The sequence below is a fragment of the Rhodamnia argentea genome, chromosome 5 (genome assembly GCF_020921035.1).
Source record: "Rhodamnia argentea isolate NSW1041297 chromosome 5, ASM2092103v1, whole genome shotgun sequence".
NCBI classification, from domain to species: domain Eukaryota; kingdom Viridiplantae; phylum Streptophyta; class Magnoliopsida; order Myrtales; family Myrtaceae; genus Rhodamnia; species Rhodamnia argentea.
Window position 1 is genome coordinate 12,752,423 of NC_063154.1, and position 24,327 is coordinate 12,776,749.

A 24,327-nucleotide genomic window follows, 5' to 3' on the forward strand; every position below is an offset into this window, starting at 1 on the left:
GGGGAAAAGTCACGGGAAGCACGTCCTTCTGCGGTTGTGCATGGCGGGCAATTTCGAGCATCGGTATTCTCCCATGTGGGCCAAACAGCTCAAGACAAAAGAGGGTGCATTGTCCGTCTTTGTCAACCAATGAATAAAAGCAGAGCTTTGTGCATGCTTCGTGGGGTAGAGTTGCCAATGTTGGCATCCTATGTTTTTTTTTATGTTCCATCACTTTCCGAGGGGGCATCATGCCCACCTACAGTTTCGATAGCCTCTTCTTGTTGCATTTAATGTTAGAGACAATTAAGCAATCTGGCCGCATGGGTTCATCTCTCCGTCTGATGGATTTACCATCTCTGATTCATGCCAAATTTGTGATATTATAGGTGGCCATGGAAGTAGTTTGCGCGCGCGCCCGGAATGTGATTTGGGGACAAAAATTGCACGGACCATACGTGAGACTCACGCGGGTTCCATGTGACGGAGGATTGTAATTGATCCGACCGATGTGAACATGGATCGAGACAAGCCTAGTCCCCGTAATGAGGCCCCATCGATGGATTGGATTCAAATACTTGTTGTTTCTCATGAAAAAGAATTAGATGGGTTCCCGTTCAACTGCCTCCTCAACGTGATGAGATCCTATAGGTCATGCCGAAATCATTCCTTTTAATTGATTTATGCTCAAGATTTTCGTGAAGTTTTTAAGGAGTCCATTTTATGTGATTTGGGACGAACCTTGTTAACAAGTGCTCCCAACTCGGCAAATATATTTAATGAGGAAATGTTGAATTCTCAAAGTTTGTGGATAACATTAAAATAGTGGTGCATTAACAATTACACTATCTATTTGTATACATATATACTATATATATGTGATTATTTAGCACTTTTTAAATGAATCCTTTTGTGATAACACTAATTACTGTTTGGCATCATTTATCAATTGTCCTATTGCTGAAAGTATGGCACAATATATGATACCCAGACAATGAGTTAAATAATAATAAAAAAAAAGCCTTGTTTCTTGGAGTTGTCTATTGAAAACTAGCGCGGGAGGTCATGGTCCGAGTGGATGGTTCCCATCCTAGAACTAGGAACCTCCCACTAAAGACCGGTTTTGAAAAATTGGAATCGGGAACCGCCTGTGGATTTCATGGATCCACCTAGGAACCAAACTGCCGATCCGGTCCAATTCTATAGTAGGCCAATGGAACCGGTCCCACCAAGCTTCACTGACGAAATGGAGATTGAAAATTAGAGATTTGGTGAGAAGACTGAAGATTATGGATTTGAACTTATAGCAAATGGAGGCGATCGAGAACGAGAGAGGGAGGTGATAATGGCCAGAGGCATGGCCATGAGTTGGTGGGAGTTGAGGCCGTGAGTTGATGGGAGTCAAGAAACGAAGACGGAGATGGAGACGAAGAGACTCAAGTGAAAGTGAGACACCGGGAGTCTGAGACGAGAGAGAGTAGAGACCAAGATGAGACTGAGAATTTGAGACAATATGAGCAAATTTCATATTAGGGTTTTAGTAGTGTTCATTTTTTTTAAAAATATTACATATTATATATAATCGGTCCCGTTCCAATGGATGGGTGGGAACCGGGCTGGTTCCCTTAGGAACCACCAATTTTGGGCTGGTTGCTGATTCTTTTGGTAACCCCTAGTGAAAACAGAAAAGAACAGACCAACTTACATAAATTATTTTTGTGCATAAACCAGAAATGAGTACTACTCATCAAGGCCAAACTATAGCAGTAACTAGTAGACTCAAAAGTACTATTTGGACTCAAAGAAGCTTATTTCCATTCGAAGTGATTTCAGCACATTTTCTTCCTGTGAGTGGGAACTTTCCCGCTTTCATTGTTGTCTCCGCAATCACGGAAAAAACCACTTTCTAGCAACAAATTAGGGATCTGGCCCCAAGAAGAAAAGATAAAAAAGAACAGAAACTTGAGCTGAAAAACGAAAAAGATCAAAGAAAAGCTTCATAATTTATTGTCATACTCTCCAGAGAGAGAGAGAGAGAAATGTGGCAGTGGGTTCTTCTTTTAGGTTATTTTATTCAATCTAACAAGTAGATAACATGTAGATAACATCATCTTCTGGATGATGATGTCCATGTAGAGGCTTCTTCAAGACAGTCACAGGTTGTTTTTAGTCCTCAATAGACTTCCTTTTCCCCAGATTCTTTGCTCACTGGCTGTCACAACAACCTTCTCTTTCACTTTCCCTTTCCCTCCTCAGGGAAAAGAGGACCAACCAAATGGCAGCTACCTCAGCTTCCAAGTGGTTCTTGCCTTGTGTGCTGCTACTGTGTGCGACTCTATCATTGACACATTGCAGCAATGTCAGTTATGATGGCAAGGCTCTCATCATCAATGGCCAGAGGAGGATTCTTTTCTCTGGGTCCATTCATTACCCCAGAAGCACCCCTCAGGTTTGTACACTTCCTCTCCTTTTTTTTTTTCCCATTTTTTTTTCTTTTTTTTAAATTTCTGTTGCAGCTCAGTTGATGAGTTTATAAGTGTCTGGTGTCTTGTCAATGTTTCTTGAACATTATGTTCAAATAATGCAGATGTGGGAAGGGCTTGTGCAGAAGGCAAAAGAGGGTGGTTTGGATGTTGTTGATACCTATGTGTTTTGGAATGTTCATGAGCCTTCTCCTGGCAATGTACTTCTTTTCTTTACCCTTACATATATTCTCTTATCTTAATCTGGGTTTATGCACATTCGCCATTAGGTTCAATTCATTTGTGCTAAGTGATTTTTTATATGCTGAATCTTATAGTATAACTTCGAGGGGCAATTTGATTTGGTTCGGTTTGTAAGGACTGTCCAGAAAGCTGGCCTATTTGTCCATCTCCGCATCGGGCCTTATGTTTGTGCAGAGTGGAATTTCGGGTGAACAGCCACAATTTCTTCTTCCTTTTGTGAAGATTTCACGCTTATTCGATGTAATTTGTAATGTGTTTCCTATGACTTTTCAGGGGACTACCTGTGTGGTTGAAGTTTGTTCGGGGCATTAGCTTCAGAACAGAAAATGAGCCCTACAAGGTCTGTAGCAGTGGATCATGTGGATGTGCGCGTGCGGAGAGAGAGATGCTTCTCGAATTGGTTTAATAGGAGGGCTTGGCAGACTATTATAACGGTTTGATTGCTTTCTTACATGTTGCAGTCGGCAATGCAAAAATTCACTCAAAAGATTGTCCAGATGATGAAGAGTGAAAACCTGTTTCACTCTCAAGGAGGCCCCATCATCCTATCTCAGGTTCTACCTCTGGTCTCTGTCATTGGATGGCACGAAATATTTTCGAACCTAAAATCTCTCTTTCAAGCTTCTGAATCACTCTATTGATGCTCCTCGGTATGAATTTTGCCATAATGGAATGCATGAACATTTGTTCGTCCTCATCAATGGAAAATTTCTGGCACTATATAGTGTATTAGTCTTATTTCTGCTATGGCTTGTGTAGTTTATCCTTTTTTCTGGTCTCGCCGGATCTTCTTGGTAATGTTGTCCTCCACAACAGATTGAGAATGAGTATGGGCCGGAACGCAAGGCTTTTGGAGCTGCCGGTAATGCCTACATGAATTGGGCTGCGAAAATGGCTGTAGGAATGGACACAGGAGTGCCGTGGGTGATGTGCAAGGAAGATGATGCTCCTGACCCGGTGGTAAACACATATCACCTTCGTTTAGTAATATGCGAGACGTCTGCTGGCCGCTAATGAATTAGTTTTTCTGGCTCCTGCAACACTTCATGTGGCAGATAAACGCATGCAATGGCTTTTATTGCGATTACTTCTCTCCTAACAGACCATATAAACCAACATTATGGACCGAGGCTTGGAGCGGATGGTAATTTTCTCGAGTACCAGAGTCTCTGAAACTTTCAGATGTTCAAGCAGTGTCGTAGAGTAGACCGAGGTGAAATTTCCCCTTGAACTGTGCAGGTTTACAGATTTTGGCAGCCCGGTTTATCAGAGGCCGGTCGAGGATTTGGCATTTGCAGTTGCTCGTTTCATCCAAAAGGGAGGCTCCCTCATTAATTACTACATGGTCAGTGATATTGATGTTCTGCCACGCTTTTATCGATTTCGGCTCCTTCTAGTCACTTCCGAGAAATGCAGTCATGCTTTTACCGATTTTGGCTTTCTGTTTTTATGCAAAATTGAATGCTTATAAAGCACAGACATATACCTGTTTTGGCAGTACCATGGAGGAACCAATTTTGGCAGAACATCCGGAGGGCCCTTCATTACCACGAGCTACGACTACGATGCTCCAATTGATGAATATGGTGAGAGTATACTAAAGCAGATGCACAGTCCGGTCTGGTTATACTTTTGCTGCACAGAGTAGTGGACTATAAAAGTCGTTCCCCGTTCCATTCATTCACTTCTTCGGCTACTGTCCATTTCTGAAGATGCGGTAATTGATTGCCAGGATTGATCAGGCAACCCAAGTATGGTCATTTGAAGGAACTACATGATGCCATTAAGAGATGTGAGAGAGCCATTCTAAATGCTGACCCTGCCGTGCAGTCGCTCGGGAACTACGAGCAGGTACACAACCTTCTTTGAGCGACTGGTCCACAGACGCTGAAAAACCAGTGGTACTAGTTAACATCATATCATTGACGATCAAAGGGACCATCTTTTATGACACAATTCGGCTCTTTGGCACTTCTTCCACTTCACGGAGAAATATTTGGTGGGCAGGCTCATGTTTTTTCATCTAATTCGGGAGGCTGCGCGGCGTTTCTCTCGAACTACCACACAAACTCGGATGCCAGGGTGACTTTCAGGGGAAGGCACTACGACTTGCCGCCTTGGTCCATCAGCATCCTCCCCAACTGCGTCGATGTCGTCTTCAACACAGCCAAAGTAAGTAGAGAGGTAGTGGCTTGACTTGCATTTTTAAGGGGAAACCACTTGAATCTAACCTAATCCCCACAAAAAGAAACTCCACCTGCGGACTGCAATTAACAGTAGTTTCTTAACTAATTGCGCAGGTCCAGCATCAAACAACTCAAGTGCAGATGTTATCCACTGAAGCAGAACTCCACTCCTGGGAGATTTTCAATGAGGAAATCTATTCCCTCAATGAAGACTCCGCCATCACAGCGACTGGTCTCCTCGAGCAGCTGAACATAACAAGAGATGCTAGTGACTACCTCTGGTACACAACCAGGTGAGATCAAATTACTATGCAGCTAGAAAATGACGACGGGGAAAACATGAATTGTGAAAGATTGCTTTCGTCTTTCTGTGAACATGTTGCTTGTTTTCCCGTGTCGGCTCCAGTGTCCATATTAGCCCGTCTGAATCAATCCTCAGAGGAGGGAAACGCCCAGTTCTCAAAGTTCGATCCATGGGCCATGGTACGCACGTTTTTGTCAATGGACATCTTTCAGGTGCATTTTCTTGTCTCATTTCTTGTTTGCTGTTGAGAACGAAAACAGAATGGATAAAATGAGCTTCGCTGCTGTACTCACCGATACATCGGTGGCCTTTAATGCAGGTTCTGCGTTCGGCACTAGGGAAAAGAGGAGATCTGATTTAGCAGTGGACATTAACTTGCGAGGCGGGACCAACCAAATTTCACTTCTCAGCGCCACTGTTGGATTACAAGTAGGTCTTTCAAAACTTCACTTTAGAATTTTGTCGAATAGTAGCTTTCTGAATGTGCACTTATCCTAAACCGTGATATCACATTTCACATCACCCTGGATTCTAGAACATCGGCTCTCATTTCGAGACATGGAGCACCGGCATCTTAGGACCAGTGACGCTGGAAGGGCTCGAGGAAGGGAACAAGGACTTGTCATGGCAAAAGTGGCTGTACAAGGTACAAACATATTGGCTTCTCTTCTAGTTGCAATTAGTTGTCGACGAGAACTTGGTAAAACCTCCACCTCGCTAATGCTTGTACAGGTTGGGCTTAAAGGAGAATCGATGACACTGTATTCTCCGAGTTCCATCCAGTCAGTTGATTGGACAAGAGAGTCTTTAGTCTCGGTGAAACAACAACCTCTTACTTGGTACAAGGTACGAGTAACACTATTTTGGTGCATTATCAATTGAGATACTATTAATGTTCTTCGTGCTAATGAATGATGGAGGAGTCGCATAATAGTCTGAATTCAATCTGGATTCCTGATTCTTGCGTTTCTTCATTTTTTCCCGAATCTGATGCCGTCCACAGAACATCTCCTGGTTCTTCTAAACTCAAAATTGCAGATCATTTGCTACAGAATGCCATGTAAAATTGTATGTTTTGTTTCCTGGGAATCAACCGGGATAGAGAATTTCTTCTTGCTTAAGATGGACCGATAGTAATGTCCTCGGCTCTTAGGCAATGCAATGCAATGCCAACATACAAAGCAATGAACAGATTTCAGTTGTTGAGAGGATTTGCCTTTTAATATTCTGCTCAAACCCGCAGGCCTATTTCGATGCACCAGAAGGAGATGAACCTCTGGCTCTCGACATGGGAAGTATGGGGAAAGGTCAAGTTTGGGTCAACGGGCAGAGCCTCGGAAGATACTGGAGTATACGCGCCAACGGAGATTGCAGCGGATGCAGTTACTCTGGCACGTTTCGGCCCATCAAGTGCCAATTCCGATGTGGACAACCCACTCAACAGTGGTAAAAACTTCTCCATGAAACCATAAAACCAACATGATGAGAGGTCAGTCAACTGAACATTAGGAATTCAATCATCTAACTTCTACTCCTGTATTCCAGGTACCACGTTCCGCGGTCTTGGTTAAGACCAGCCAAAAATTTGCTGGTAGTTTTTGAGGAAATCGGTGGGGACGCTTCAAGGATTGCTCTCGTTAAAAGAGTGGTGGTTGGTGAACAATAATCGAACCGAGTTGCACTCCAGTATACACGTTCTCAGGATTTTTTTACGAAACTGACTGCAGAAGTTGTTATGTGATTAGCAAAGACGAAGAATCGCCTCATTTTACAACATTTATGTGTGTGAATCAACACCCCAAAGCCATTCAAAATGGTCACAAGGAAACTGTCCATGCTCATTTCAAAGGCCTGCATTATCAGGCTTCACCCTCGAAATCTCTGCATGTATGTAGTCGAGAGCAAGTATGATACAAACCCCAGCGATCAAAGTGCGAGCGAAAGAATGACCCGCATTCTATTGAAAGACTGAAACAACGAACTCGGAAGTCGAGCAATCTATTCCTGGAAGAATTACTGCAGCAATGATCGAGAATGTGTTACATCGATGACGGAACACTCCTATCGATCGTCCCTATGCGCTGTGCGCATCTTTTCAGTCGACATTGGATCATCTTTCCAAGCGAGGAGTCACAAGTAGTTGGGAGTTGGGACTGATGAACGGCAATGGGCCATTAACTACATTGAGGGCAGAGCTTTCGGAGCAGGTGACCAAGTTAGCTTAGAAAGATACTCTCTGTCGTCTTTGGTATACCGGGAACAAAGTCATTGGCGAATCTGGCCTCGTTGTGTGCAATGAGGAAAAAAATTTCTTTCTTGTACCACAAGCGACTTGCCTTATCGGTATCGGCTTAAAGTTTGGCAACTTTCTTTGCTGGTACTGTAACTCCATCTCAGCTGCAGCTGCAGCTGCATCCATTAGTAGATGGAGTTTTATTAGAGGAAGCTCTTTGAATGGGATTTTATGTTCCTGTGTACTCCTTGGAGGACAATATCGCATTAGGACCAGCTTCGTGGATTCCACAGAGGTTATTGCAGAAAGACAGAAGATACAGTAGCCACCTTACAAAATGCAAAAAGACTAAGCTGAGGATTTAAAAAAACGTAAGACTTCCGTTGCCGGGACTTGAACCCGGGTCTCTCGGGTGAGAGCCGAGTATCCTAACCAACTAGACTACAACGGATTTGTGTTTACGTGCTTCGCTTTTATATATATATATCACTATAAATTGTTTGGACACCCTTACTTCAATCCTCGTACGAAAGCATTGCAGTTTTTCTGAGAAACAAATGTGATGGCATGATGGGTGATTGATGGCTTTGGATGTTTTCTAAGTGGACACCGCAACGGCGACAAACGTCACGTCACGATTCCCACCGAATGGGATCTACTATGCCGATCTCTTTATCCCGTTGCACACGGTTCTGTATTAGATCGTTTTGAAGCTTTGAATGTTTAATGTCTATGGCTACCGTCCCTTTCAATCTCCTGATCGCAGTTCCTCACTAAAGCATTCGTTAAGACCAAGTTATCTAAATACGAATCTCTTGTCTTATCCTTAATTAGAGTAGAATTCTCGTTTCTGCCCAACCCCCTGTGCCAAAGAACATTGCTACTAACTATCAATCTTATAAAATTTTCTTCAGTAGCATTTGTCGAATGTGCGAAACACCAGACACATCTCCGCTTCATCTTTTCCGTGTGCACTCTGTCGGTGAGCACCCTTTCGAATTACCCGTCGTATTGTGACACCAAATCCAGTATAGCGAAACCATTTACTTATCGACCTTCAATTCACGTCAATGTGCCTTTGGAACAATTCATCGACCGAACAAGAACCGTCCACAAAGGGCATCAAACCAAACAAAGAGGCAAAAACCAAAGACAAACTAATTTTCGTGGCCAGTGAAAGCAAGAGGACGACTAAATGAGAATGGAGCCATTGTGCTCTGCATTCTTTCCATCTTCCAGGCATACATCAGGGATAATCTTCATGGATAAGTAAAGTATTCTCATAAGCTGCTTAGAGAAAAAAGCGTAATGCAAGTTCCTAGTGACATTTGGGAAAATAAGAAAACAAAAGAGTGAAAAAAACCTGAAGTAAGTGAATCAGTGAATCTTGCATCAAGTTTCAACTCCATATCATATATCAAGAAATTTGCTCCCAAAATAAAACCTTTTCGCTTGCGTTTTTAAAATGTCAATTGGGGAAAGGAAAATGTTAACAGCACCTAATTCTTCAATTCCCCTTAAAACAAAAACGCACCTAATCTTTTTCCCGAAAAGGGAGAGTGAGTGAGAGCAAGAGAGAGGTATGATCAATCAGCTTCCATTGATGCCGTAAACTTTAAAGCACTCTGTAAGAAGTGGCCTTATGTTTAACAACATCGTTGAATTCCTCAAACCTGGTCTCGTCTCCTTGGGCATGAGCTGACATGTTCTCGTGCTTCATACCTGTCCTGTGTTCAAATGTCTTAGCTTGTTTTTGCTCTCTTCCACACAATAACTGTGCCATATAAATCGGATGATGCCAATAAGTTTTCACCATGGTTCCAAGCAACACTTACAACTGGGAACCGATGGCCCTGTAATGCAATCAACTTTAGATTCGGTTTTTGATGACAACAAATACAAGAGCTCTGACAGCATCCCAAGTAATGAAGGCAAACCTGTAGCTTGTTTACACAGGTATGCCTTGGCCGAGTCAGGTCATAAAAGTAGACATTTGAATCCTCGCTTCCAGCAACTTCACATAACAGAAAATGTGCCATGTTATTTATAACAAACAAATATTTGACCTCAACTTCATGCACATGAAATGATTTTATTGTAGTTTTTGCTGATCACTTCCATCAATGAAACCTTCTAGATTATTACTCATTCTACAGCTTGAGTTTGCATTAACACTCATGTATGAAACATGAATAAGTATATATTGTGAAAGAGCCTTGGGCTTCATATGGTTGATTCTCAAGCATTAACCGTTAGGTCTAATGCTTTTACTACACCCTGCCATTCAACAATAACTTGCAATAATACTAAATATGTCTGACTATACTTATGCATCTTTCAGCACAGATATCCACTCTTATGGCCAAAACAAAGCGGAGTCATTCACCCAACCAAACAGGCACACAAGATGAATGAATCCAAGTGGCATCCAAGAATGATTCATTTTCTAAACAGGAGAAATTATAGTTATCTAAACGTTTTACTGACAAATGGTAAAAGAATGAAAACAAAATAATCAGTTCATTAGGTACACTCAATTCTCATGCATGTCTTGATGTACGCTTCATCCCAAAATATACTAAAGAGAAAATCCAGAGAGAGAGAGAGAGAGAGAGAGAGAGAGACCTATAAATTCCCCTTTCTCAAGGGAAAGAAGAGGGCAGAATGAAACCCTAATAGTATGCACTCGTGGACTTAATTTGAGCGAGCAACGGAGGGTCAGATAACCTTGTATTTCCAAAGCTACACTGCAATGATAGCAAACCAATTGTATCAGCTCATTAGGATTTACAAAAACAATATTAGAACAAAGGATGTGTTCTGCCTCCAAGACCTGAAGAAAGACAAACTTCCATCTTGGGTACAAGTTAGCAACACAGGACCGTGGGCTAGCAAAGAGAAACTCCGGTATTGCACAGTAGTTACAGGAGACCTGTGTTTGCTGCTAGTTCTATCACGATGACTGCGTGACAATGCCCCTGTGCGTGAGTTCATGCTGACAGAGTATATAGATCCCTGCACATAATAGCACATTGCAATTAGCATTCGACAAGCAGAAGAGCGAGATGACCAAAAAAGTCCATCAGAGTGATTTACAGAAGCATACTTGAGCATCCCCACAGAATATCAGCTGACCAGTATGATCGTGGTCCATAGACGTGACTTCACTATCAAATCCTGTCTTACTTATTATCCTCCCAGTGCTAAAATTGAACACCTGGTTTGGTATCAAAGGAGTTTCACATATAAGAGAGATTGCTGGAATATATATTTTCGAAAAAGCTCAATATGGAGATGAGCAATTTATACAGTAACAAACATGGTCCTCACTCGAAAAACCAAGCTTAACCCGAGTGCTTCTGACAATAGTATTCAATTCAGATCTTTCGAGGAGCACTTTTAGTACACTTTAGCAAAGTCATCCTTTAGTCATGAAACAAGATCACATGATTGAGCTATCCCCATCCTTTAATCAATCACATGACTACGTACACAAAATTCTGACGTGATGTCTTGTAAAATCTGGCAAATACCAGCCATATTTATGACTCAGGTAGGTTTTGCAATGTAGTCCCAGAAAATATGGTCACCATGGTCACTGAATATGCCTAATCAGTGTTTAAAACTTTTTGGAAGCCAACACAACTAAAAAATTGGCAAAAACGCTATCACTCAACTACATAAAAATATTCAACCAAAAAAACAACTACATAAAAATGCATTACGATTGTATCTAGTTGGAACTATCTAAAGGATATAATGAAACAAAGCAAATAATTCAAGCATGGGAGAAGCAAACAACAAGATATGCTGAAAATTAGGGTACCCAGTAATTACAGTTATCTCTTTGTTTGCATTGCCAGCTGAAAAGAAGTTGTTATTTACCTGCATCAATAATCAAGAGTAAAAGGTAAATGACTTTAATAGTATGTTTTAACCACACAGTCTATAAGTTAAAAATATATATAAGATATGGAAGCCTTTGATTGCAACTGATAGTAAATCCAACTTATATAAATAGCATATTGACTATGACATCACCAACACTGAACAGGAACTTCTAAGAAAAACTTATTGAACATGACATAAAGGAATTAGACCAAAGAAAAAGAATGAGATGCTCAAACAAGTTGAGTTGAATACTTCTAATAAATGACACGGCGTTTAGGGCTTAAATTCTAGAGTAACTTTTTCTAGTTTCAACATCCAGTAGATTGAACTCATGGAACCTTTTCTAGTTTAAAATGTATGTACAGGGGTACTTACAGGGTGAAACTGGATGCACAACTGTGACGATACTCCATATATCACTCTAATGCAAATTCCTTTGGATATCTCCCAGACTCTCACTGTCTTATCCAATGAGGATGATGCGATGTACTGATTATTGGAGGAGAAATCAAAGTCTGAAATGAACAAAGAGTATCAGAAAATTTATGACGATAGGAGGGCCGACAACTGCATGAAAAGAGCCACAAAAACAACTTCAAGCAAGGACCAATTCTTTATTTCCTTGTGGTATTTCACTATATATAGTCAATGCATCCACACCAGACAAACTTTTTCCTTCCCTGCTACTACTTTTGTGCTATCTTAACAAATAAAAAGGTACAATTTGCCATTAGGTGAATCATGATCAAGCTATTGCGACTAACTGAACAACTAGCTACATTCAACCTCGTGTATTACTAGAAAATATCACAAAATTACTTCAAATTAGCCACAACTCCACTCTGCTTACAAGGCAAAGAAGTACACAGCACGATATTTCATATTGGTGTCAATCATGAAGAAATTATACATGATGGATTTCTGTAACTAACTTCTAGGATGAGTGGATTCCACAGGCGGTCAATCCAGCATTATTCTTTGGGTGTCTTCACATAGGTCAATGTCCTTCACGTGTCTACCTAGGTGCCATGATGATAGGATATGTCCAACTGATTCTTCTGAGCAAGCATCATAATGACTCAAATAACAGGATGCATGAAAAGAAGATCCACATAGGCAACCACCATACGGTCATTTGCTTATATCTGCCGAATCTATGAGGAAGACTGAAGACACACATTGGCTTCCACGTGAATTTAAGAGGAAAAGACACACATAAGATAAATAAATGACATGTTGGCAATTAAACTTCAAAGTCGATTTTTATTTCCTCCCTGAATTTCACTCAATTAAACAACAATCAAGCTTCTGGAACATTATTCAACTGATTAGCGAATATTATGCTAGTCAAAGATTGAATACCATCATGGCTCCTCACAAGTGGATTTCAGAGAACCAAATTATAATAAGGAAATACAGCTTTTCAAATAAATAAAGAATTTTATGCCGTGGGTGAGTAATTTCGCATATAAGAGTCCTAAAAAAACTTAAAAATACTACATTTCCGGCATGAATTAGAATTGGAATACATGAAAAGAATATCTTTTCACTGACCTTTAATGACATGTGAAAGGGATGCCTTGCAAAAAAAATGTACATAACCAGACTGAAAGAAAAGAATGGAGCTGATACCAGTTAAGCCAACCTGTGACTTCATTCGAATGCCCAGCCAATTGCTTAATGACTGAAGGTGGCTCCAAGACAGTGCATACTGTCAAGGTTCCATCAGCTGCCCCATATGCAAGCAGATTGGAATTTGCATGCCCAAACTTCAGAACGGTCACTGCAAAATATTACTGTTTACACTCCATCCTCAGCCAATGAAAGCAGTCTAGACTATCTGAAGGATTACCAGAAGCTCTGCTTTGATCAAAGATGCAATGCATTCCCACGAACGAGTATGCAGGTTCAGCCCCCTTACGCCGCGGCCGATCACTATCGCTCGTGCTGGAGCTGAAACTTGTTCGGTGACTTGAAGCTACATTGCCAGTCCGCAGATCCTGTAATCACAGTCCACATAATGCAATTATCCCTACAGATCAAACATCCTCTTTTCTGCTGACATAATTAAAACCTTGTATTCGTGAGACTATGGTTTTAGTTCTGCCCAGTACTCCTTGAAATCATTACCGACAAGTACCACATAGAATCCACTCCATATATATCATTACAGACAAGTACTCCAGGGTTTTAGTTTTGCAGACAAACTATAATTGGTTATTCTACACGACAACACTTATAATTCAAACTGAAGACAAGACTTTTAAGATAAAATGATTACCCTGCTTGAGCTCCAGCTCTCCGCTTCGTATGCGAGGGACAGCGGATGCGGAGAAGAAACCCACCGCCCGCTGATGCATTAACCAGTAAATCAGCCTGATGTCAGAATTATGTGCAAACGTAGACTTAAAAAAATAGCACTAACGCACATGCCAAAAGCACAACTACAGCTCACACAGACCTAGCAACATAAGAAGCAAAACCAAAAAGAGGATAAACCCCATCGAGAAAAGCTAACTGAAACTTAAAATCTGAAAAGAAATGACAGCTCCAAATCCAGCAAAGCGATCGGCGACCTGTTTCCAGGAGTGCTCAGGTTCGGAGTCTGCAAATTCTCCCAATCCCTCGGCCTCCGAATGTAATTCCGGTACGCGACGTAACCTTTCCCGTTGCATCTCCAGTCCTTCAAACAGAAAAAAAAAAAAAAAAAATCCGCCGAATGAAACACGCGTACACATTCACGCCGAATTCAGAGAGAGTAAGAGAGATACTCTTCGGCGAACAGAACCAGAGAGCGCTTTGCGCTGGAGAAGAAGGCGGCGAATGCCGATGTAGTTGGGACCGCCATCGGCGCTGAAAGGTTGGAGCAGGCAGCTGAACAAGTCTGGATCGGCACTGTTTTTCTCTCTCTCTTCGTCCTTCCGCGACGCCTGCTGGGTCGAATTACTGGTTCCGGCATCGATCTCCGCCATTGTCGTGCTTTCTTCCGGCTACGTCGATCGCACGAGCCGAGATCGATCCATGTTTTTTGATTCGACGAACCACCACGATGACGACGACTTGGAGTTCGCCAAGCCACCTTGTTCAAGCTCGAGGTATGGATCAAGTTCGTGCTGTTCTTCCAGTGGTGCTAGTCTTTTGAAAGACGTGAAAGATACACCTGCCGCATCTCCAGGGTCACGCCCCATTTAGCATTATAACACGATTGTCTTGCTCATATTTATTCGAGTAAAATTTCACATAAAAACTTTGAAATGTCCTCATTTGCTTTGAGAGCTCAGAGTGAATATTATTTTAAATAATGATTTAAAATGATCATAATTTAAAAAATTAACCTCACCGACTAGCCAAATATTTAAGTCTATCAAGGATATTTTCATTTAAAGATAATTTTATTTTAAAATAATTAGTTATTTTTTTCTTTGTTACCACCGGAGTGGGCCCAACAATCCTTATTAGCCACTAGGCGAGGGCTTGGCCACCGATGAGGGTTGCGGACCTCACCGATCGCACGTGAGGGCCTTGACCCTTGCCGGATTTGGGCGAGGGTTGTCCCGCCCACTTCTTGGTCACAAGCAAGGTGACCCTTGTCCAAATCTAGCGAGGGCCACTCTCACTTAGCCCTCTTCGGGCATCACCGACCAATAATCGTTTGAGATTAGCCAATGGCCAAAAGGAAAAAGAAAATAAGAGGAAACAAATTCATACAAATTAAAGGACAAAAATGCCCCCGACTAGACAAAAGATTTGTTTGGTTGGTGAGATTAAACCATTCTTGGAGACTAATATGACAACTTCATGACCTTATTAGAAAAAGATCCGCTTTGAACTCCCTTGTTGCCCTTTTTGTGCATACTCAAGCGGGTAAGCTGCAGCAGCAGATTAGGTCTTGGCTTGCATAGAACTAATTTGGGTTCCTCTTTGTGATCGGAGATGATGCACTAGGAGGAACACCGAGTCATTATAGATGGTTGGATGATTGGACTTGGCGCTGCTGTGCCTCCCAACCCGGACGCTCTCGGTTGGCTTGTCTTTTAGTTTATACTAAGAGAGTCTATACTTATCGGTTATGGCACCTGAAGGTAGGTGTTAGATCAATGATGGACTTCAACGAATGGATGCATCAATCATGTCAGTGCATCATAATTGCCATTGAACAAAGTGAAAATTCTAAATAAAGGCCCGAAGGAAATATTAATTCAAATAAAAAAGCCATCATTTTATTAAAATAATAGCATGAAATGGATATTAGTTCAAAAAAGAGCATGTAGTGGCTACGTCAATTTCAAAGAAGAGCAAGTTGGTTAGGGCATTTTTGTCTTTTATTTTTTTGAATTTGTTTTACTTTTTTTTTCTTTATTTTTTCCTTTTTCTATTTTTTCTTTTATTTTTGGCATCCTAACAGGCCCTTGACGAGGGCCCGGGCGATGGCCACGACCCTCCCGAGCCCTTGTCGACCACGGGAAAGAAAAAAATAGAAAAAAATTTAGAATTAAAACTATCTTTGGAAGAAAATGCCCTTGACCGGCTAGAAGATTTAGCCGGCCAACGTCCGATCTTTATTTGAAATTATCATGACCACTTTGGACCCTTATTTAAGGCTGATATACCCATTTCGGACCCTTATTTGAAATGAGGTTCATTTCATGCCATTTTTTGAGAAAATGTTGGCAATTCAGACCCTTATTTGAAATTTTTCCTTGAACAATGGTTGTGCAATTATCTGTCAATCTAGGGATTAACCATTGATACCAAAAAGGAGCGGAAGCAAGAACTCAATCTGAAACAATTATGCTATCCCACACGGGCTCTACGGCCACTCAAGGGACTGCCTGTTAGTTTCCGGATCTTGGTCTTGGAACTAATCCTTTAAGACATCGATTTCTGATCCACGGGATCCACTATCTATTTCCCCCATAGGTTTATCCCGATCAAATATTGGATAGATCCAGCACTCACTTGCGAAGTTAATCAACAAGTGGAGAGAGGCCCCGCCGGACTCTACACGTGCTTTAACCCAATACTAGATCTAATAAACTTTACGGATGATTACGGGATTTGTGGCAAGTGGAGAGCATCTTGAACCAACCATTGTAATAGAGAAGTAGAGACATTTTAGCACAGAAGTATCTGCTCGAAGAGAAAAGAGGAGTGTTTTAGAAACTCATTAGGAAGCAAACTCTTACTTGGATTTACGAAGGAAGCCAAGTCTTAGCCCTTACAAGGGGAAAACAAGCCTTATATAGGCGAAAACACAAAGGAGTCCTCATAATTGAGGTCCGACAAGCACACAACCAAAATTGACTTCTGAGGAAGCCATTATTGCAACTAAGCACACATACAAACAAACTCTGCAGCCATTCTTGACTCTTTACAAAGGGAAGCAAATGGAGCGGGTAAACACACGACTTTTCGGGCTTCTGATATCCGATGAAGCACATGGCCTTGTCTGGTGGAGTAGGTGGTGTCGGATGGAGGAAGTTGATGGATCCGGTGGAGCGGGTGGCATTATCGTCTCTTGTGCGGGTCGAGGTCATGCGGTCCATCATAGTCGGAGGGGCCGTCTTTCGACTTACGTAGGCTCGCAATAATCGCTCTTTTTCATAATCGAGATAATCGATCTAAGTGTAGGTCATGAGGGACGCCCGGGGGTGCTTTGGATGAGGAAGGGACGTCGGGCATGACGGGTTGCGGATAGCTGTATGGATCTTGTGACAGTTGTCCGCCCCATGGGTCAAAGGACTGGGTATTTGTATCCATGGAGGAGCTTGGTTGATTGCTGTTGTACTCCTGGAGGGCTTCGAATACATGAGGATGGGTCCTGGGTGTATCCCAAGAGTAGCTCGGCGAGTTGTAAGGCCATATTTCAGGTGGTATAACCTTATTCTCTTGATGAGTATTATTTGGAGTTCTCTCGTATTCATGAGGAATGTCAAATACGGTTCGGAGTACGTCTTGTGAATCTTGAAGACTTGATCTTGGAGTACGAGGTTTGAAAGTGGTAGTGCCGTTTCTGCAAAGCATTGGATCTTTTATCTCCCGAGGGTCCAATGAATGACCGGGGATGATGAAAGAGGACAACGTATTATGCGCAAGGTTACGGTCGACCAACTTGTCTTTGAAGAATGAACAAGTGTTTCCATGCTTGAAGGGGTTGGAACCAAGTAAGAATATCAAGAAAGAACTTCTGGGGATGGTTCCGATAATTTCCAAAAAGGGAATCAGACAAAACCTTAATGATTTCGTCTAAAGGGAACTCTATGGCAACTTGGTAGAGGTGAAACATAAACCAAAACATCCATTTTAAATCAGAAGGGAAAGGGATGGTAGAAGACCATCTTAATGGATGTATGAACGGATAATCACAATTGAGACCTGGTTTGAGGAATAATCCACCATAATCTTTAAAGATGACATAATGATAATTCCAAAATAATCTGTGAAAATTATCGGAGAGGGAATTCCGTTTGAGGAGTGGAGGGATATCAGGTGGATTCTGGTGTGATGGCCACTGGTGTTCACGCATATTCTGAGTTTTGAAGGATCCTGAAATAGATAATGGATCTCGAAAACTCTTTTCGAATAAACATGTTTATGGATTCGAAATGTTCTTTTGGCCTAGAAAAGAAATCAGCCAAAATATTTTTCTTTCCGGAAATGTGTTTTGAATCGAAAGAGTATTTGGAAAACCATTACGCCCATCGCAAGAGTTGAGGATGAGGAACTTGCTTTTGCTTGAATTTGAGCATCTGAGGAAAAGAGGACATGTCCATTTCGACTAAAAAATGATGACCAATGAGATGAAATTCAAATTTTTTGATTCCATTTTTGATTGCAAGAATTTCTTTGAAAGTGGAGTGATAATGCATTTCTGCTGCCGAAAACTTTCCACTTCGTATGCACAGATTCTTCGCTTACCTTTAATTTCTTCAAGGAGAATAGGGTGCCGGTGCTTGTCAACGGCATCCGTCTGAAGGATTCCGGTTCCAGTGGAAGGGATCCGGAGAGGGGGCAAATTTTGCAGTATTTCTTTTAAGGTATTAATGGAAGTGGTTTGCTTTTGTGACCAAGGAGGATGATTCTTTTTCAACATCTTTTGCAGGGGAGAAAGGATCTGAGAAATTTTTGGGATGAAATCTCTGAGATAATTGACAATTCCTAAAAAGGATTGGATGCGGTGAACCGAGAGATTTTCATCCGGGAATTTCGGAGATCTTCCGCAATGTGTGGTCCTGGGCAATAGGTTCCATTTTTCAAACGCATGCCGAGAAATTCAATTTCTCGTTGAGCTATGATTATCTTCTTTTGTGATGACATGATGCCATGAGTATGCACAATTTCAGCAAATTGCTGAAGGAGTTTTGCTTGAGAATGTTCATCATGGGAAAACAGGAGAATATCATCAATATAGATCCGGGCATTAGCAAGGATAGGTTGGAAAATTTTGCACATAGCCTTTTGGAATAAGGACGGAGCAGTTTTAAGTCCAAAGGGAAGGACTCTCCATTGGAAGTGCTGGTTAGGGATGCAAAAACCAGTTTTAAATCTATCTGAGGGATGAATGCCTAATTGCCAGAAGCTTGCCTTAAGATCGAATTTGGAATAGATCTTGGCCTGGGCAAAGTTGGAGAACAAAGAGTTCTTATGGGGCAATGGGAATTTGTCATCTTGGATGAACAGATTGAGAGGCTGGTAATTTATGACTAACCGTAGCTTTCCACGATTTTGTTCCGCTCTTTTGTTGACATAGAAGGCCTCACATGCCCAAGGGGAGTTAGAGGGCTCGATGAGTCCTTGAGAAAGAAGGCGAGCACATTCTGCTTGTGCTTGAGCAAGGTGATCCGGGTTCATGCCCGAATGACTTGCTTTGGTGGGATTGATTTCTCCATTTTTCTTGAAGGGAATTTTGACAAAAAAGTCAGAATTTTGCCAAAGAGGGTTGGAACAAATGCGAGCAAACCGCTGGTGAGATTCTGAACAACGAAAAAGGAGAGATTGATAGATGGGATCAAGGATTTACGGTTGGATGAGAAAGAGTCTCCGGATTTCAACAAACTCCTGGAACTTCTTTTGGAATTTTAACCCCTTAGGGTTTATCTTGAGTTGTGGGAGCTTAGAAAGAATATCCCAACCAATGATGAGATCCTTGTCATGAGATGGACATCCAAGGATTTGGGTGGTGATTTCACAACCGGGGAGAATATGAATGGTGAGAGGTTTACTACGCAGTTTGGTAGTAAAAGTTTCTCCCGAGGCTGCCTGGAAATATCCGGTATATGGTGTCCAGTATTCTTACGGAAGGATTTTGGTATCTAACGGGGATGCAATTGCGCCGGTATCGATGAGAGCAATGACTTGGATGGATCCGGTGCTTTACGGAAGGTGAAGCTGGACCGGAAAATGTGGGGGATGAAATGTTGGGGAGTGGATTATGAAAGAATCAGCAAGAGGAAAGAAGGAGAGAATATCTCCTGGGGAAGAGTCCGAATCAGAAGAGTAAGTTTCAATAGCACACAAGGTGTCCGGAGACGGCTCTTCTTCAATGGAGAAGATGGATTCAACGTCTTCATCACTGAGAGAGATCCCAATGTTTTGAGAGATCTTCTGGATCATGTAACTGCCCTGTTTCTTCGCTTGGGGGCATTTTTTTTGCAAAGTGACCCTTCTTGTTGCAAATAAAACATCCGTCAAACTTGGGTTTCTTGCGGTGCTTTGCGGAATGATTGCGTGATTTTTTTCTAAGGAATTTCCACTTGCTTCTGCGAGGCTTCGCAAATGAAAACTTCTTGAAATGAACTTTCTTCTTGTGACTTGAGCAAGACGGATCATTACGGTCTCCGGTGCACTTGACCTTCCATTCCGGCCTTTCACGGTTCTTGTCATTCTTGCGGTTTTCTTTTAAGAACTGGTCGAACTGTCTTTTTCTTACGCATTTTTCTTCAATGGCAATATGAACAGCTTGCTGTATTTCTCCGAGTGTGGATTCAAGGAGAGGCCTTTGAAGATGTTTATCAACTTCATCCGCAATCTCTTTAGGAATTGAGGCTAAAAAGATTGGTTTAAGATTGATGTCTGCTCCGAGATGATAAAAGAGTCGAATCATCTCTTTGAAATGTCTGTCAAGATCCTTTCGAGAAGTGGAGCAGCATTTTCTTTCAAAAAACTCTTTTCGCTTGAGTTCTCTTTCACTGGTGGGTTGACCAACAAAATACGGGTGAATGACCTGCATAGCTTGATTAAAGTTCATCGGGAGAAAAGCAATTTGGTCTTGTTCTGAGATGGAGATCCACCAGTCTTTCGGGGTTCCAATGAACTTGCTAGTGAATTCTAAGAGAACTTCATAAGTGCTTTGTTCAGCTAGATTTCTAGCAACAAGCCATGTATGGAACTCCTGGATTTTCATGGGCCAACGATGGTAAGGAACATCATCAAAAGTAAAGTACGTGCTTGATGAGGAATGGGCTAGACGAGATGATGGACTTGGATGCGAAGGGGTTTTAAGATTGACAAATTCCACTTCTTCATCTTCTTCTTTTAGGATCGCCATGACCATCATAATGGCTGGGATTTGGTCCGAAATGTGTTCGGGGTCATTTTCGGATTACGAAGAAGGAGATGTTTCTGATGGTGGTGCAGATGATGTTGAAGAGGAATCATCTTGCTCAGTGGCTTGGATTGTGGAAATGGATGGAATTTGTTTTCTTAGGAAACTTTCAATAGGATTAGAAACCATGAATGAAGGTAGTTTTCGTGAAGGGGAGTGTGGAGGTGAGTCGGGAGGTTACGGCGGTGCTGTGGGAGGGATTGGAAAAGTAGGAACCGATGATGATATGTCGGAGAATTTTGTTCTTTCGGCATCGGCTTCAGCCTTATTGATTGCTTTGAGTCGAGCTCGAAGAGCGAGTACGTTTATACCGAATACGAAGGTGCTTGTCTCAAGAACTTCTTGGAAAGGGGTTAAAGAAGTTTGGCTGGAAGCTTGGGACGAACGAGTAGTAGGACGTGTATGGGAGGGAAATGGAGGAATAGGGGAAGTAAATGAGGAGAAAGGTGGTTGGTACTCAAGTTGAGCTTTCTGATTTTCAAGGATGAAGATCTGCCTCTTTAGCTTCTCTATTTGAGGAGTCCGGTCTTCTAGGTAATGGTGATGGAGCTGCTGATTTTCCATCATGTAGACTCTCTTCCGGAAATCTGCAAGCATCTTGCAGATATGTGTGGAAGCTTGATCAACTCGATCTACTTGAGTAGAAACTCTCTCAAGAGCCACATTTTGGGCTAATGCATTCTCTGTCTGCCAATTGAGAACGGTTTCTGCTGGAGCTGGACCTTTCTTTTTTCCATGTGGGTCAATCTCGGTTGGTGCGGGTATCTTAGGAGCATGATAATACGTTCTTTGAGGGTCGGAGAATTTTCTAAGTGGTGGAAAATTTAAAGTGGATGAGTGAGATTCATCTCCGGGGTGGAGTGGAGGAAAATCGCCAAGTTGAAACATACGGATGCTTGGAAGTGGTTCGGGGATGGGAACACATGTGTATGGTTTTGGGAGATCAATGGAGCAAGTTGGATTTTTCCCGATCCATTTTTGGATGGGTTTATAAAAGGGGCTGGTAACTGGTTTCTGAGACGGTGTTGATGGGGATTTTGGGGGTTCCGGTTTACAAGAGGATGGAGAGGGTATTTGGGGTATTGGAGGAGTACCATCTTGAACAAGGTATTGCCGGTTTCCGCCATCTTCGCGAAGAGGACCTACGGTGGGATCACCGTCAAGGTACCGTTGGTACAGAGGGTCTTTCTTTTTTTTCTTTTTGTTTGAAGAGGGTCTGTCGTCTTCTTCAGCAAGAGAAGTACAAGAAGGACAGCCACATTTTGGATCCCAAAAACAATGACACGAGGAATCTTTAAAGGCGTGGATCGGTTGTCCATCAGAGTTGAACGAGTGGACAAAATTTTTCGGATCCGGGTCTTCTATACTCACTGTTTCGGATGGACATGGAGTGAAACAGAGAATAGTAGGGAAGGAGGGAAAAAGGGACAAAGAGTCTTCTTTTTCTTTTGCAAACTTGATGGTTACTGTACCATCTTTCTTCTTGGAGAACCGGGGTTCGATGGGCGAAGCGGCCTTGTGTTTTGATGAAGTTTTTCATAATTGGTGACCCGGCTATCGGGGAGAAGCTTGATGAGCTGTTCTCTGGGTATTTACCCGGGAACATGAACACGGGATGTCTGGTCATGGTCTATTGAGATGATGATGGCATCATCTGAGGTGGGATGGTTAAGATCAATGGCATGATTCTGGACCCTATAAACCATCTGATAATGGAGTGTAGCGACCAAAGAATTAGGAGTCCGAGGAGCTCCGGTAATTTGCGATTGAACTTTTAAGGCCGACAATAGTCCTGGGTCTGCTAGTGCCATGTTGAAATTTGGAAACAAAGTAACAAAGACCGTCCAAGCATTTAAAGTGGTCTGGATTGTACCTATACGGGCATGCTGGTAGTCTAAGAACCGTGTGTCCAAAAAGGGCAATTCGGCTACAACGGGGAGACCTTTACGGCCATGAAAGGAAAGAGCAAGTCCGATGGCTCCGAAATAAAGATGGGTGAACCCTTGTTGGATCCACTGGAGTGGAAATTCGGGAGGAATTTGGAGCGTCACAAACTGTTCTTGTTGTGTAGCGAGAATATGATGTTGGTCAAACTTGGAGGATCGAACATACTCTTTAACGGAGCGGGGAGTGTGTCGGATAAGGTGTTTGATGGAGCGAATTGGAGAAAAGGAGGTGGGTTTAGCAAAGGCTGAATATGGGTTGATAAGCGGAAGATGTGTTTCGGAGATCTTGTTGTCTTCGGAAAAGGCTACCTCATAGAGATAGTCTATTTTGGATGCAGTGGATTTTCGTAACTGCGGGGTGATGCGAGAGAGAGTGGAGGTTGATGCTGTATGGGAGTGAGCATGCTTTCTTCTTGTGGAGTTTCCATGTTGGAGAAAGTTTCTCTTCATCACGGACCTTCGAGCGCTAAAACATCACGGATTCGGGTATAAACGTACTCGCTCTTCGAGCTCGACTCAAAGCAATCAAGAAGGCTGAAGCCGATGCCGAAAGAACAAAATTCTCTGACATATCATCATCGGTTCCTACTTTTCCAATCCCTCCCACAGCACCGCCGGAACCTCTTGACTCACCTCCACACTCCCCTTCACAGAAACTACCTTCATTCATGGTTTCTAATCCTATTGAAAGTTTCCCGAGAAAACAAATTCCATCCATTTCCACAATCCAAGCCACCGAGCAAGATGATTCCTCTTCAACATCATCTGCACCACCATCAGAAACATCTCCTTCTTGGGAATCCGAAAATGACCCCGAACACATTTCGGACCAAATCCCAGCCATTATGATGGCTGCGGCGATCCTAAAAGAAGAAGATGAAGAAGTGGAATTTGTCAATCTTAAAACCCCTTCAGATCCAAGTCCATCATCTCGTCCGGCCCATTCCTCATCAAGCACGTACTTTACTTTTGATGATGTTCCTTACCATCGTTGGCCCATGAAAATCCAGGAGTTTCATACATGGCTTGTTGCCAGAAATCTAGCTGAACAAAGCACTTATGAAGTTCTCTTAGAATTCACTAGCAAGTTCATTGGAACCCCGAAAGACTGGTGGATCTCCATCTCGGAACAAGACCAAATTGCTTTTCTCCCGATGAACTTTAATCAAGCTATGCAGGTCATTCACACGTATTTTGTTGGTCAACCCACCAGTGAAAGAGAACTCAAGCGAAAAGAGTTCTTTGAAAGAAAATGCTGCTCCACTTCTCGAAAGGATCTTGACGGACATTTCAAAGAGATGATTCGACTCTTTTATCATCTCGGAGCAGACATCAATCTTAAACCAATCTTTTTAGCCTCAATTCCTAAAGAGATTGCAGATGAAGTTGATAAACATCTTCAAAGGCCTCTCCTTGAATCCACACTCGGAGAAATACAGCAAGCTGTTCATATTGCCA

The 24,327-nt window shown here is 42.2% G+C and overlaps 2 protein-coding genes and 1 non-coding gene across 4 annotated transcripts; 1 reads left to right on the forward strand and 2 right to left on the reverse strand.

The window, feature by feature from the left end:
- Nucleotides 1-2,008: 2,008 nt before the first annotated feature.
- Nucleotides 2,009-7,036, forward strand: LOC115754613 (beta-galactosidase 5-like). Of its 2 annotated transcripts, XM_030693687.2 has the most exons (19): nucleotides 2,009-2,138; nucleotides 2,236-2,428; nucleotides 2,567-2,662; nucleotides 2,780-2,892; nucleotides 2,979-3,045; nucleotides 3,167-3,259; nucleotides 3,522-3,665; nucleotides 3,761-3,849; nucleotides 3,945-4,050; nucleotides 4,204-4,291; nucleotides 4,438-4,556; nucleotides 4,713-4,877; nucleotides 5,006-5,184; nucleotides 5,298-5,407; nucleotides 5,515-5,624; nucleotides 5,731-5,841; nucleotides 5,928-6,041; nucleotides 6,439-6,641; nucleotides 6,741-7,036. In XM_030693687.2, exons 2-19 carry the CDS (start codon nucleotides 2,255-2,257, stop codon nucleotides 6,859-6,861), a joined length of 2,202 nt encoding a protein of 733 aa, XP_030549547.1. In that variant the 5' UTR covers nucleotides 2,009-2,138; nucleotides 2,236-2,254; the 3' UTR covers nucleotides 6,862-7,036. The 2 variants fall into 2 exon arrangements, with proteins under 2 accessions (XP_030549547.1, XP_048135234.1); XM_048279277.1 differs by lacking the exons at nucleotides 2,009-2,138; nucleotides 2,236-2,428; nucleotides 2,780-2,892 and having other exon boundaries at nucleotides 2,595-2,731.
- Nucleotides 7,037-7,806: 770 nt separating this feature from the next.
- Nucleotides 7,807-7,879, reverse strand: TRNAE-CUC. Its single transcript has one exon. It is a non-coding gene; the product is annotated as a tRNA-Glu (tRNA).
- An 800-nt stretch (nucleotides 7,880-8,679) lies between these two features.
- LOC115754614 (WD repeat-containing protein 13) lies at nucleotides 8,680-14,478 on the reverse strand. Its single transcript, XM_030693688.2, has 12 exons — nucleotides 14,091-14,478; nucleotides 13,896-14,002; nucleotides 13,601-13,670; nucleotides 13,172-13,319; nucleotides 12,965-13,102; nucleotides 11,695-11,834; nucleotides 11,266-11,313; nucleotides 10,535-10,645; nucleotides 10,262-10,443; nucleotides 10,054-10,175; nucleotides 9,366-9,442; nucleotides 8,680-9,281 (listed from the first exon to the last, which is right to left on the reverse strand). Exons 1-12 carry the CDS (start codon nucleotides 14,289-14,291, stop codon nucleotides 9,171-9,173), a joined length of 1,455 nt encoding a protein of 484 aa, XP_030549548.1. The 5' UTR covers nucleotides 14,292-14,478; the 3' UTR covers nucleotides 8,680-9,170.
- Between the last annotated feature and the right edge of the window lie 9,849 nt (nucleotides 14,479-24,327).

Coding starts and splice junctions, on each gene's coding strand:
- LOC115754614 (XM_030693688.2), bottom strand. CDS start 14,291: ATGGCGGAGATCGATGCCGGAACCAGTAATTCGACCCAGCAGGCGTCG. Junction 10,176..10,261: donor GGAAGTTTGTCTTTCTTCAG/GTCTTGGAGGCA, acceptor CTATCATTGCAG/TGTAGCTTTGGAAATACAAG. Junction 9,282..9,365: donor CCTGTGTAAACAAGCTACAG/GTTTGCCTTCAT, acceptor ATTGCATTACAG/GGCCATCGGTTCCCAGTTGT.
- LOC115754613 (XM_030693687.2), top strand. CDS start 2,255: ATGGCAGCTACCTCAGCTTCCAAGTGGTTCTTGCCTTGTGTGCTGCTA. Junction 4,557..4,712: donor CGCTCGGGAACTACGAGCAG/GTACACAACCTT, acceptor TTTGGTGGGCAG/GCTCATGTTTTTTCATCTAA. Junction 6,642..6,740: donor GGACAACCCACTCAACAGTG/GTAAAAACTTCT, acceptor CCTGTATTCCAG/GTACCACGTTCCGCGGTCTT.